The following is a 14,471-nucleotide window of genomic DNA, read 5'->3' on the forward strand; positions in this document are numbered from 1 at the left end:
CACCGGCGCGGGAGCCGGGGAGGGAGCCAGGGAGGTGCAGGCGTGCAGCGGGTCGGCAGCCGCCAACAGCAAATACGCAAGTCAACCTGCGCATGGCGAGGGCTAGAGGCAGGATGGCGCGCACGGCGCACCGTTCGCAGCTCACACTGGCAGCAGCTGCCCGTGGGGGAGAAGTGGCATGCGTCCGGCCGCGTCCCGGCTTTGTGCGCCGTAGGTAACGGAGTTTTTTTAGATGTAACGATAATTGCATATAAGGCAACAAAAGTTATAAATCGATGAAGACAAAGGAAATGCGTAATTTTCAGTGGCATATAAAGATGAGTATATGGTCCAGTGGTACTCAAAGAATTTTCTATAAATTTTGTTGCATACGGAGTAACTACTATACATTATGTCTAAATAAGTAGTAGAACTTATATATAAGCCGGAACCAAATCCTATACATAAAATAATGAATCTCAATATTTCAAGTTCCTAGATTAGCTGTCTATCCTTGCTAGCTGCTGCAACTGAATGTCTATCTCAGTATTAGCAACTAGAGACAGGCTAGTTTGATGAGACATAGAAAAAAACATACATGAAGGAAATGTTCGGAAAGTCAACCGGAGCCTAGAACTAATAATTAGCTGCTAAAATTAATTGAAGATGTTCAAACAGTCTAGCTAATAATTCAACTATGTTTAGCAAATTAGCTAATAGTTAGCTAGCTAATTATTACTAGCTAGCTAATTTTACTAACATCTAGCTTTTTAGCAAACTAACTATTGGTTCTAGTGTATTTAAACATCACCTAATACGGCTTGTTGGTTTGAATAGTTAGTTGTCTCATTTGACGTTGGGGAAATTAGGCCAGAGCAACGGGGCCTACTTCATGCCGCTTTGCTACCAGGACCGTTATTGTTGACTTTGGAGCCAACATCATATCCAGCAAATTAGAGCTCTGTTTCATTGACTTCGGCTAAGGACCAGTAGAAAAACGGATATCTTCCCAGCTTAAGCAACAAATGACCTCAAGTGGATGGGGGTTTAGGCAGGCAGAGGACCCTCTTTCTCCTATACTATTCAATATATTTGAATATATTTGTAGATATGCTCGCTATTTTGGTAAATAGAGCAAATGAGGAGAGTTAATTCGAAGGACTCATCCTGCGCTTAGTGGATGGGGGTTTATCCATTCTGCCATATGCAGATGACACAATCTTTTTTTTGGATCGTGACTCAGAGAAAGCGATAAATTTAAAGCTCTCAATGCTAACCTTCAAACAAGTTTTGGGGTTAAAAATAAATTATCATAAAAGTGAGCCTTTTGCTTTGGTCTATATGAGGAGGAAGAAACACTCTATCTCTCTCGGTTTGGATGTCAAAAAGGCGGCTTCCCAAGTACTTAGGGATCCCAATGCATTATAGAAAGTTAAGTAATAATGGTTGGAAAACCATAGATGCAAAGTTTGAAAAGAAATTGAACAGATGGAAAGAATAAATGATGTCGGTTGGAGGTCGATTAATCTTGATTAACTTTGTCCTGACAAGCTTAGTTATGTTTATGTTGTCCTTTTTAAAGTGCCTAACGGTGTACTAGAAAAAATAGACTACTGTCGCTCCAGATTCTTTTGTCAAGGATATCAACATAAAAAGAAATATAGGCTTGCACTCTAGGACACTATTTGTCAACCTAAAGTGGGTTTAGGTATTCAGAACATAGAGATTCAAAATAAGTGCTTGCTTGGTAAATGGTTGTTTAAATTGATTAATGAGGATGGTCTGTAGCAGAATTTTCTTAAGAACAAATACCTCAAATCTTGTATCTTGTCTAAGGTAGTTAGAAAACACGGTGACTCACATTTTTTGTCTAGGCTAATGAAAGTTAAAGACCAATTTCTTAGTCTTGGTTCCTTTATTCTTAAATATGGGAAGCATATTAAATTTTGGGAGGCCAATTGGACCGGTAACCAACCTCTAATGTTGAAATTTTCGTCCTGATATAATATAGTTAGTAAGAAAAGCGATACGGTGGCGAATGTTTTTAATAGGATTCCTATAAACATCACTTCTCTTTCCATAGAGTGTTTGTGGGTGATAACCTAATATGTTGGAACATATTGGTTTCGAGTATTGTTCATACTAATCTATCTAGTGAGAGAGATGAGTTCAAATGGAATTTGTCAGCCACATGGCTTTTTACGATCCGCTCCATATACCATGCTCTTATTAACGATGTTAAAGTTTTCTATTTCAAACATCTATGGAAGTTAAAAATACCTCTAAAAATTAAGGTCTTTATGTGGTATCTCATTAGAGGTGTGACTCTCACAAAATACAACCTAGCTAAGCCTAATTGGCAGGGACAAAATAAAATGTGTGTTCTGTGACTCGAATGAATTTATTCAACATCTATTTTTTACATGTCATTACGCTAGATTTTTTGGAGACTTTTAGCGTGTTGCTTTGGTTTAAGTACCCCGAGATCAATTAATCATATTTCTTGGTCTTGGTTACATGGGATGCCTCTCAAAGTTAAAGATCTGATTATTACATGTGTTGCGATTTTGTGCTGGACTATCTAGATAAGTCGAAATAACTTAGTGTTTGACCAAATCTCGGTAGTTACTTATTTGCAGGTTTTGTTTCAGACGACCTATTGGCTTAGGTTCTAGGACATTTGCAGAAGGATGAAGACAAGAAAATAATGAAGGAGACGTGTAGACGGATCGAAGCAGCGTCAATGCAAAATTTCAATCATTTTGGTTGGAGTTTTACGAACAGGATTGTGTTATGAGGTTGCTAGCCTTTTTGTTAGATGTCTTGTTCATGTTTGTGTTGTAAGAGTGCACTCTAGGATGTGTGTGCTAGTCCTTTTGTTGTCAGTTTATAAGCCTGGCTATACCCTCCATGTGGGTGACAAAGCCGAAACTTCCATTATCTAAAAAGGAATGTGGGGGTACGAAAAGAGATATATAAAATTTGTTTCAATTATATTTATATTTCAGGTATCTAGACAACGTGTAATTTTATCATTGTTTGACTACATTAAAAATCGGTTAAACCGATAGTTAGTTGTCTAAGATTGTTGTCTCAAAATTCACACTTGAAATATAGCGACTCTTGTAAAAGTTAGAGGCAACTGGTCATCAAGCCATGCTCTTGCACAACCTAATAATTTTCAAGAGACATGAGCGATTGGAATTCATAGATAAACTAGATGAGTGCCCGTGCGTTGCGACGGGAGTAAAAAAATTATATGAAATATATATAGAGCTTAGTTGATGTTTGATTGTAGTGAACAAACGTAGCCACGTGATAGAATGTTTTATAATTACTTGTGTCAATAGAGGGAACTTTTTTTATTGATTCATACATAGTTTTATAATTGTATCAAAAGCACTGAACAAACATAGTTAGCTATCACATTCACTGTTGTCTAAATAGATTGAAATAATATGGTGAAGCTATCATGGAAGGATAACTGAATATATGGACTCTTAAGTAGCTTAGCTACTGCAAAGGATACAATTGAAATCCATTACATCAATTAAGTAACGTACCAATGAATCAATAAAAAAAGTTCCCTCTATTAACACAAGTAATTATAAAACATTCTATCACGTGGCTACGTTTGTTCACTACAATCAAACATCAACTAAGCTCTATATATATTTCATATAATTTTTTACTTCCGTCGCAACGCAGGGGCACTCACCTAGTACAACTAAAAGAAAGAAAAGTAGCCCATTCATCTGTAAGCAGATAAGCCCAACACAGCCTACTCAACATGCAAAGATATTTCTCATTTTCTTTCACAAGTATGAGATCCATAAGCCATAATCCCGGGTATACTCCATCCCGGGCCCGCGGCAGCAACACGACCAAATTTAGGCCATTGACTGGATGCAACGAAAGCGTGTGGACTGTGACCGATATTTGGCTTTGATGACTCTCGCTTGCTGCTTGCATGACCAAGTGGCTCCCAAGCGTCCAGATCGGGGCGACGGCGACCCAATCTGCTGCCTAATCTTGGCCGGGCCGGGCTACGCAGGTTAGGCAGGGTTTATGTGGGCACAATCCAAACGCGATGCACAACTGGAAAGAAACACAATGTACAGAAGTTAGCTGATACACCAATTACACCTGCATGCACTTTGGCAGCTAATATCACAGTTCTAGAGCAGACTTGGTTCAGCTTTCATCGAGTTGCATTTGAGTTTCAGAATTTTCAAATTAACTCCCCCAAATTGAGCACAGCAGCCACATTAAAGTTCTTTTTTTTCTTCCTTCTATGTGCCACAACTTAAAAAAATAAATCAATGAACCATAACAAGGTCAGCTAATATACTTCAGCATCTATGACCAGCAACTGAATCTGTAACCCAGCGTACAGACTTCAAAATATTGAGCTAATATGGATAGATAACAAAAACAGCTCCGCATCAAAGATTAGGGGATCAGAAACACAACAAATGAAGTTCAAGCATTGTTGTGTTGAGTCTTTCTTACATGATCCCAGCCTCCCAGGAATAGCTCTACAGAACACTTGAGTTCACTAATATCATCGCCGAGCTGCTGAACAGACAATATAGCACTCACTCAGTTACACATGCCAGGAGTATCACATTCTCCACTGCAGCAAACTTTAGTTGCTTGGGAAGCTGCATATTTTGCTTACCATTAGTCAGTCCACATGACAGCCAATGTAGATAAGAGCGTAACCAGGCAGCTCATCAATCTTCTTCCTTTTGGACCCAAACTTTCACGGTCTTGTCATTGTCAAGCGCCCCGGATGCGATCATGTTTTCCTTGGGATGACATGAGACTGCAATGACAGTATCAGTATGGCCTTCCAGTTTCTGCACTATTCTTCTTGACTGGAGGTCCTATAGGTAGACACATTTGTCTTCGGAGCCACTGACAATATACTTGCTATTTGTGATAGAAAACGCCGCTGGGATGCAGTACTTTGTGTTAACATGGCCGGTATGTCTTCAGAAACTTTCCAGCTGAGAAATTCCAAAGCCTCTGTATAAATCATAAACAAAGCATGACCAGATGCCCTTCTTACAAGTCGTTGATTATCTACTCCTAGTACATACTTTTCATATAAAACTGGATGGTATTTATTTCTACTCCCTCTGTCCTAATATATAAGGCATAACCACTTATTCAAGTCCCGTAATATATATTGATGCAGTAGTTCTAGTGTTGAGAGAGAATTAAATACAGTCCTTGGTCTTAGACTATATGTGGTTACGCCTTATATACCGGGGCAGAGGGAGTAACAGATAATCACATATAGCTGTGGGTGCATTCACATCTATGAGCATACTTATATAGTACATAAAATGGAATCGAAAGCTCATTTAAAAGAAGAGTAAATGAATTGAAAATGAGTTGTAGAAATTCCATGCCTCAAGCATCAATCGCTTTCTTGAACCTTTGAAATGGACAACCTGAAAAAATGGTACAAGAATTATTCTGGATGTCACAGTAAATAGAAAACATATTCAGCAATGTTACACATCATGCACATTTATTGAATTAGTATACTCCTGCACAAATGATCCATATTTGCATGCTGACAAACTGATCATCAATCGGAGCATAGCTTATAACAAAAGAAAGCACCATGGATCCACAATGCACAGTATTATTGCAGTTTCTAGATATTTATTTGAATTATAAATGACATATGAGAGAAAAGGTAACGGTGAACCAAATCTTCCTAGTTTTTACATCTATGTTAGCAGCATGCATTCATGTGTAAGGAGCCTGTAGAATACTATTTTCTATTAATATTAGGCCACAATTTATTTCCATGAAGAAAAAGAGCAAAACACTGACCAATTAAGTTCCTTACAAGTAAGAAAATGTTATACCTTAACATCCAAGGGTATACCATGAAACTGTCCAGCACCCTCAGGCTGGGTCCAATTATAAACAGCACAAGGCAAGAAGAGAACAGATGTTCCATTAACTTCACCAGTAAATGCTTCATGTTTAGAAAATTTTCCCAATGCCGATGGTAGATGAAACTTGACGACCCATGCAAGTGCTAATTGGTCACCAAGCATACGGGAAGCCTTAATATATCTTAAGCTGTAAGTTCCAAGGACTTGTTTCAAGAATTCCACAGCTCTGAAAAAACATAGTTTAATTTGAAGTTTGCTGGCTGTGTATAATACGATATATTCAATAGCTGTCAACTTACTTAGTGATGCCATCACTGGTTCCTCTTACAGCAACAAACCCAGAATTCAATGGTTGCCCTTTGTTATTACGAAAAGTAACAGCCAGATGAAAATGGGGATATTTTTCAAATATATGTCCAAGATCATCAACCACTGCTATATCGGAATCAGTTAAAACAAAATGATTCAGTCTCTCCGTCCTATCAAATTCCACAAGCTTTTGCTCCAGAAATGCCTAAATATGAGGATAAGATACATAAATATAACTCTTACAGTGAAAATAATGCATAAAGATGATGATAGCAGCTCGGCGGTCACCTCCCTGATGAGCCGCATGCACCCGTCGAAGTCGGTGTCGAGCGAGAGCACGGTGGCGCCGTTGGCGATGGGCTGGATGAGCTGCTCCAGCGAGATGCGGTTGGCGGGGAGGAAGACGATGGCCGGGATCCCCGCGGCGGCGCAGTAGGCGGAGAGCGCGGCGGAGGTGTCCCCCGTGGACGCGCACCCGACGCCGGCGATGGGGCGCGACAGCGGCGCGCGGCAGAGGCGGTTCACCTGGCTGACCAGCACGGTCATGCCGAGGTCCTTGAACGAGCCCATGTGGGAGATGCCACAGTGCTTCACCCACAGGTCGTTCATCTTGCCTTGGTGGTCGCGCCCCAGCCGCTTGGCCCAGAAGAGGTTCGAGTTGCCCTCGAACAGGGAGACGATGTGGTCGGGCTCGATCTCGGGGAGCATGACTCCTTGGACCACACGCCGGACCCGTACGGCCAGGTGGTGCGCCCGATGCGGGAGTCAAAGAGGTCGCGCCAGTAGGCACCCGAGAAGCGGGCCAGCGCCTCCATGTCGTGTCGCACGTCGAGGAGGCCCCCGAGCTGGAGCGGTACACGATCTTGTCCAGGGAGTAGCGCTCGTTGGGGTCGCCGTTCGGGGCCGGCGGGAAGGGCTCGTACCACGCCGACAGGCCCTGCTTCGGGGCCGGGTGCCGCGCCGCCTCCTCGCGGATGTTCTCATCCGTCGCGCGCCAGTGCTTGGTGGTGACCGCCGGGGAAAGGGCGGAGGCGTCGGTGGCGCACCGGACGCGGCAGGCTGCCAGACGGAGCGGGAGGTGGCGGCTTGGGGTGGCAGAGCGCGACTGGGGGTGGGAGAGGAGGAACGACATGGAGGCGGCGTGGGTTGTCGCCACCATGGTGGGCAAGCTGGCGGCGGCGGAGTGGGATTAGGGGAGGGGACTGGTGAGTGACGCGGATGGAGGTGGATCAGCGGAATCCGCGGCGGTCGTACCGAATCCGCGGCGGCCGTGCGGCGCGCGCGGGCGTTGCGGTTGCTGGCGCGGTTGTTCCGCGAGCGTAGGGAGGCGGCCGAGCGGCGCCATGGCTGGCTGCGTGGGAGCGGAATCCGCGGCGGTCGTACCGAATCCGCGGCGCGCGCGTGCGGAATCCATGGCTGGCGGCGCGCGCGGGAGGCAGTTGCTAGCGCGTGCGGGAGCTGGCGCGCGGGCGTTGCAGGAGCGGGGGCAGTCTACACTGCCCCCTTAATAGTTAGTAGTGATATGGGACTCAGAAATCAGAATTAATCTTAATCAAAACTATAACCTAATTCATAGCAACCGTGGGATGATCAGCTATTACAACCATGTGTTTGTACAGCTGAAGCCTAAACCCAGAAGAAGCGGGTGCTGTAGAAGGAATAGTTGGGGAGAGCTAAAACAAGGGTAGCAGAATCACACAGTTTGATATTTTTTTTGTACCATAGCTCTTGCCAGGTTTCAATGACCTCTTTATCATTTCGTAATTTGCATGGGAAAAGTTAGCAGTAACTGCCATGTACTGAAGAAGAGAATGAATTTGTGTTTCACTGTTCCAATCACAAGAATTGGTCCAGACCATACGAGGTCAGTACCTCGAAGCTTATCGAGCGTAATTCATGTGTGTTTCAATCTGCAACTTTACAGATATCATGCACCTTCTTGCCTACTTTACAAACTACACGACTGAACTTGCATCGAACATTACATTTTTGCAATGAGCTCATACTGCTCTGATATTTTTCAATGTCCTTTAGTGCCTGCTTTAGTTTGCCGCTGACATCACCCAATGCCCACACCAACGATATATGTGGCCGTGGATTCTGCCAAATGATCAAATGACAGTCACATAATGTCGTTTAGATTTGGTGACGAAATTAGAAGTCTTATATGATGTTCTAGTCATTTTAATATGACAGATTACTGATTTACTTCTTCATGTAGTCATGTACTGATATTCCAAATCAACTATTGCATTAACTTACATGAAAAACACCAGCTTCTTTTTTGCATACTATTGGCCTTGGTGGACATGTCAGTTGTCAGACAATTCCACCATATGAATGAATTGACTAACTTTTGTTTACAAGCAAGGTGCTAGAATTATCTATTTGAATGAATTGTGCTAGATTTAACTAATTGAATGAATTAATTTGGAATCAAGGAAAACCCATGTTTCATAGCATCTTGTAGGTCACCCTTAACACCAATATAATGCATAGCTCAATATCCATTACCGTGTAAAATTCAGGAAGACCATGCAATCGATACACTTCATCTACCATAAGTATCTGCCTCGTTATCTGCAAAGAAAACTGAGGATAAGCACAAGATGCAAAAGGTTCTCAATATGAAAAATCAATATGACATAGAAATAGGCAGAGCCTTCACCCTGTAAATATGACACAAAATGGCACAAAATATACTGTAAATACCTCTGGCAAACCAGTTCTTGTAACTTCTAGTGAAACAAATGACCGTGTACAATCATCATTGACAAAGTGCTCCCATTTATTGAACTCCATCCAGTACCTTTGTTCCACATGTATAAAGATCTCCATCAGTGACAATGAGATACAAAAGTTGAAAAGTACAAAGAAGAATACTAGGCAACTGTAACCCTGTAGAGAAAAATGCGTCCACAGAGGGGACAAACTACTAGTCACCAAGCAGTGAAGTTCTTAGAGATGACTAACTGTTGTTGTGGCTGGAACTTCTGGCGAAGCATTGCAATAAATGAGTCAATCTGATGCACCTGAACTGCAACAGGTCTTCCCAAGCTTACATGAAACTCCCTGCTCAGAAGCACTTTCTCAAGCTTCTGTTCATCTTTGCACAATTCAGAAAGCGCATAGTCTGCATCAACGGCATAGAGATCCGGCACAAGAGATGCAGCTCTTTTCATAGAAAGAGCCAGTTGTTTCCTTGCATCAGAAGGTATGACGACTGCATAAGACAGCTAAATATAAGTGAGGGGCAGTTATAGACTGAAAAAGAAAGTTTTGATTCTAGTTCTGCAAGTATTCAGGTGACCATTGGGGCAGTAGGAATCATATGATGCCATAATGGCCACAATTTGAGTAAAAAATGTAGGTAATATTTTCCCCTTCACTAATGAACTTGAGACATTATTTCCGGACATGTTCTGTTAGTTTCCAAGTTTTTTATCGACAAGCTTATTCTAATCCCTGAAAAGACACCGAGCAAACAGGTAGCTGAGCGGATACAACATATATATTTGATGTTGATTTCTAAGTGCACATTCACATCGAAGAACAATAACATTTGTAGCAAGACCAACAAGCAAAAGCGCAGACCAGGGATATAAACATGTACAGCATAGTTGCCTTCCACATGGGGGAAGCTCCGGACGCGACCCCCCTGCGCCATCGCCGAGTAATCTGCACCACGTATTGTCCCCAGATAGGCAGATACCGTCAGCACTCATAACATCAGCAGCTGTAAGGTTCAAAAAGATGGGAGCGCAAGGAATCGTGCCTACGAAGTTGGGGGGCTGGAGGAGGTCGAGGGGAGGAGGTGGGAGCAAGGCCGAAGGTTCCGGGACCTCCGGGGCGCCTCCAGAGACGGAAGCAGACTCGCCGCCGTCAGAGTCGGTGTCGGACGCGTAGCTCGCCATGAGCGCGTCCATCGGTTCCTTCTCCCGTTGAACCCCAGCCGGTGGGGACGTGGGTCGACGACGCGGCCGCGTGAGAAGTCGGCGGCGAGCGCCGCGCTCGACGGCTAGTGCTGCAGCGGGCGGCGCTAGCGAAGTGGCCCGGTGGGAGGCACGGGGGCGCAGGCGGAGAGTAGCGGCGCTGGCGTGGAGAGTGGTGCTGGACGTAGGGTGTCGGCACAGTGGTCATTCACAATTTCGCACATGGAATTAGGGTTAAGGTTTTGCCATTTCATTTTATACTGGGTAGGTGCCCGTGCGATGCCACGGAACATAAATTGCGAACCTTCAATGGACTTCATTTGAGACAAGTGATGCCCAAGAAAATGGGTGTAAACTGACACAGCTATCACTTACATTACTTGCCAGAAGAATCTGACACAGCTATCACCCATGAAGATTTTCGGTTAACTTGTGGAACCGAACTTCATTTGAGACAAGACAACAATACCAGTGTTGAGCTTGCCACTCGGCCATGGCACACGCGAGAACACGAGATGATCAAGTAAGAACTGAACAGAATGCACTAATACAAAAGGCTGGCTTGTGTTCGCTACCTTGCTCCACAGGAAGCATAGCTGATATACAAATCGAGAACACTGGTATATGTAAAACTTCTCGATTTGCCACATAGTTTATCGTGGTTTTATACGTTCCCGTTGCAACGCACGGGCACTCTCCTATAGTATTGAATTGGCCCAAGTGGTATATTGTTTTTTTTATTTTTCAGCTCATGTTTAATAAAAACAATACTATTATGCACACGCTTTGTAAGGTGGCGATGAGCCGATGACCAGGAACTATAAAAATGACGACGGCGACTGATTGATAGCTAAGATTATGAGATTTGCCCCTCCCATTGTGGATCTTTCCATCCATTTCATTATTATTATTATTAATTGGTTAAATTGCAACATGGGCTCTCCGAGTTGTTCCATACACTTGACGTGATCCAAACCAAGTGGGCCAATGGAAACGAGAAGGAATGCCAGTAGGCGCAAAGATGGCTCAAAGGCCTGCCCTGACATCCTCTCAGCCCAATAGTTCGAGGAACCCAGGGGGAAAACTACATATTTGTGTTGTTAAAAAATGTACCAGCTGCGCACAAACCATGTTCGACCATTGCAAACTCTATGGGGCAACAGGTCGCGCTGCTTTCCATTCGTCAGTTCGTTCTGAGTGAATGGCAGGCAAAGGCTTGTGTGGTGCGACGGGCACGAGTGAATGGCAGGCAAAGGCTGCTGAACCAACGGAAGCCTGGTGTAGAGGACAACAGCAAGCGTGCACGGTTCATGTTTCAATATTTGTCACCGCTTGACATCATATTCAGAAGGAATAACATCAAATGATATACAGTAGTTGCTATAAACACCCATCCTCAAACTTGCAACAACTTAACAGAAGCGGCAAGGGTTTACCGCCTGATAATATGGCCAACATCTCGATTTACATCCCATCCCGATAGCACAGAACCACGATCACCATAGAAGAAACATTTGCACAAGAGACGAACGGCAACGGAGCTGGACGCCTGGACAGCAGACGGGAACACGGAGGCAACAGTGCCTACAGGATTCGCAGCACCCCGATCCAGACAGGGTAGATGAAGAGCAGGAGGATGCCAATGGAGTTGGACACGCCATTGCCCTTCCTGAAGGCGTTCCTAAGTCCATCTGACGCCCTGATGTGCTCTTGGAGCAGGTAGCATCCGATCGCAAGGCATATGAAGACACCGACGAGGTCGTCCCTGAAGGTGTGTGCGAACAGACTGGGGGCGACCGCTGTGAGCAGGATGATGGAACCGGGAAGCTCTAACCAATCTGGTGCACAGGATGAAACCATGCTAAAGAGTCGCTAAGCAAAATGTATGAACCGTGGCTATTTTATTTGAAGGGCAAAACCGCAAAATGTTAATAAAATGTAAGTGAAACCAATATCTGGAAATTTGATAGGCTGAAACCAATAGGCTGGAGATGTACCTGGGAAGTGGCGCGGAAAAAATAGGCGCAGAATAACAGCAATAATCGCAATCCATTTCCCCACCTCTCCTCTGAAAATTCAAAGGTTTGATTATATAAGACAATTTTCTTTCGTATTCTCTGTTATAGATCAAGTGATCAAGAGAGAACACTCTCTCATGAAAGTGCTTTGAGCTATCACTACAGCAGACTTCACAACAACATGTAACCAATATGGATGTTCTAGATTAAGGCCTTGTTCGGTTATTTCCATCTTATATGGATTGGGGAAAAAAATTAGAAGAGCATTTTGACTTGCCATGAATTTAAACTCACTAAAACGAACAGGCCATAACTGATCCACAGAAACATAACTGAATTTAATAAATTTTGTAATTGTCATTCTACGATGTGTAGAGTATGACAATATTGTAGTGGTACTGTGGTAGTGCTTTGATCCTACGAGTTTACTGTACTACATCGATCTCATCTGCTACCCATAGTGACATGAAAACTATCATGGTAACTAACAATTGATATATGCAATGTACAACAGACTGGTCAGTGAGAATTGAGATAGAGTTTATGTGCCTAATCACCTGATCAGAGAAAACAACACATTAGGCAGAGTGAAGAAAATGTAAGGAACCAAGAGAGCTGTCAGCATGTTGGTCTTCCAGTTCGTGCGGTCCAATATCAAGAGATACCTGTAGTGGAACAGAACAGAGTTGTCACCAATTAATTGTAGCGAGAAATACCTTAAGAAATGGCCGTGCCACAAGACGTCTCGTATACAACCAAGTAATACAGGTCCCAGACGATCAGCAGATGTTGATGGAGGGGGCACCATAGCACTTATTTCCTGGCAGAAGGTTAGAAAGGTCTTAGAAGATAATATATGGCAACATAGTCATGAGGTCAACAGGAAAAATACATTGGTTGAGACAGTCGTTACACTAACAGGAAGGTCATTAGATGCCAATGGAGAAAATGTAGATGCAGCACCAACTGTTCCACTAAATAGGACAGGAGACTCGCTTGGTCCAACTTGGGCAGGATTACTATGGAAGGCGCAAGAATATAATCAGTCCAAAGCAAGCAACAGAAAAAAGAATGACACATCTGTAAAAGATAGTCAAAACATGTGTACCTCAAAAATTGTGCAATAACAGTATCCTCAGACCCCAGTTCTGTCGTCGGCTGAGTTATACATGTTAGTCCACCCATATGGACAGTTGACAAATTACTGGAGGATGCTGATGTCGAATTTGGACTGTAAGCTCGAAGTACACCAAGAGTACTCGAGACAGTAGCAACACCAGACAGACCAGAACCTGTTGCTCCCACATTTTGATTGTGGGGATGCCTGAAAGCTCTCTTGTGGTTTTGGTGTTTGGATGACAACTCAATTAAAGGACTAACAAGTGTGTTAAGTGTTGAACAGGTGCTTAGTGTAAAGCTGACAGGGTTCAACACAAGTGAACAAATGTGATGGTCCAAGAACTGGATTATGGATACATGATGGACATCACAAGTAAGATGGACATTGCAAAAGTGATACTCGGGTGAGTAGCTCGGAGACAACTGATCAAGCCAAGGACTGAGGCAAGAAGAGCTTCGAGGTACCAAGTGCACGGGAGAAGGTCAAGGAGACTGAGGAACCCAAAGCCAAGGGTGAAGAAGAAGGCTTGCAAAGTCAAGGGTGATCGAGTTGAGAACAGCTACGACACATCAAGGATCACTACATAAGAACGTGACTTACAACCAATGAGGTAAAAGCTACAGTCATGTGGTGTAAGTCATAAGGCTCAAGATCAAGCTCTAAGAAGGAGATCAAGGTCACTAGAAGGAGAACAAGTGTCAAAACCAGAACTGGAAGCAACCCAAAAGAGCTAAGTTCATCTTGATCTTTAGTTTGGGTTGTTCCTATGTTTGGAGATGTTCTATGTGACCTTTGCAGGATGTTGGAGCGAAGAAATGTCAATCTAGATCAAGTCAAGCCAACTTGATGATTTATGAGTCCAACATCAAAGCTCAAGCATGTGGAATGCTATAGATTTAATGGTTAAGAGAAGGTATGTTTCTATACTTAGTACATTGGTTTTGTGGACTAATATACTTGTCTAAGTGTTAGAAACAGAAAGAAGAAGAAAAGAAGAGAGGTGCAAAGGGCCTGGCTATGTACAGCCAAGGCAGCTCAGTCTGGCACACCGGACTGTCCGGTGGTGCACCGGACAGTGTCCGGTGGTGCACCGGACAGTGTCCGGTGCGCCAGGCTGAACTCCAGTGAACAGGCCGCTCTCGGGAGAAGTCTGGCGACGATCGGCTATAATTCACCGGACTGTCCGGTGTAC

General features: G+C 43.6%; 3 protein-coding genes and 1 pseudogene across 4 annotated transcripts; all 4 read right to left on the reverse strand.

Annotated features, from left to right (window-relative positions):
- Positions 1–4,607: 4,607 nt before the first annotated feature.
- Positions 4,608–6,224, reverse strand: LOC103627491 (uncharacterized). The gene is made up of 3 exons (XM_020538628.2): positions 5,868–6,224; positions 5,400–5,441; positions 4,608–5,010 (listed from the first exon to the last, which is right to left on the reverse strand). The coding sequence occupies exons 1-3, from the start codon at positions 6,210–6,212 to the stop codon at positions 4,957–4,959; spliced, it is 441 nt and encodes a 146-aa protein (XP_020394217.1). The 5' UTR covers positions 6,213–6,224; the 3' UTR covers positions 4,608–4,956.
- Positions 6,478–7,419, reverse strand: LOC109939283 (threonine synthase pseudogene; annotated as a pseudogene).
- Positions 8,079–10,349, reverse strand: LOC100275088 (uncharacterized). Its single transcript, NM_001149273.1, has 6 exons — positions 9,985–10,349; positions 9,804–9,887; positions 9,183–9,432; positions 8,922–9,018; positions 8,724–8,789; positions 8,079–8,309 (listed from the first exon to the last, which is right to left on the reverse strand). The coding sequence occupies exons 1-6, from the start codon at positions 10,133–10,135 to the stop codon at positions 8,115–8,117; spliced, it is 843 nt and encodes a 280-aa protein (NP_001142745.1). The 5' UTR covers positions 10,136–10,349; the 3' UTR covers positions 8,079–8,114.
- Positions 10,350–11,455: 1,106 nt separating this feature from the next.
- On the reverse strand, positions 11,456–13,471 carry LOC103643752 (cold-regulated 413 plasma membrane protein 1). 2 transcript variants are annotated; one of them, XM_008666922.3, is made up of 5 exons: positions 13,268–13,471; positions 13,079–13,178; positions 12,717–12,979; positions 12,139–12,209; positions 11,456–11,979 (listed from the first exon to the last, which is right to left on the reverse strand). In XM_008666922.3, the coding sequence occupies exons 1-5, from the start codon at positions 13,342–13,344 to the stop codon at positions 11,726–11,728; spliced, it is 765 nt and encodes a 254-aa protein (XP_008665144.2). In that variant the 5' UTR covers positions 13,345–13,471; the 3' UTR covers positions 11,456–11,725. The 2 variants fall into 2 exon arrangements, with proteins under 2 accessions (XP_008665144.2, XP_020393360.1); XM_020537771.2 differs by having other exon boundaries at positions 13,073–13,178.
- Positions 13,472–14,471: the final 1,000 nt, after the last annotated feature.

Source organism: Zea mays, chromosome 5 (assembly GCF_902167145.1).
Source record: "Zea mays cultivar B73 chromosome 5, Zm-B73-REFERENCE-NAM-5.0, whole genome shotgun sequence".
NCBI lineage: Eukaryota > Viridiplantae > Streptophyta > Magnoliopsida > Poales > Poaceae > Zea > Zea mays.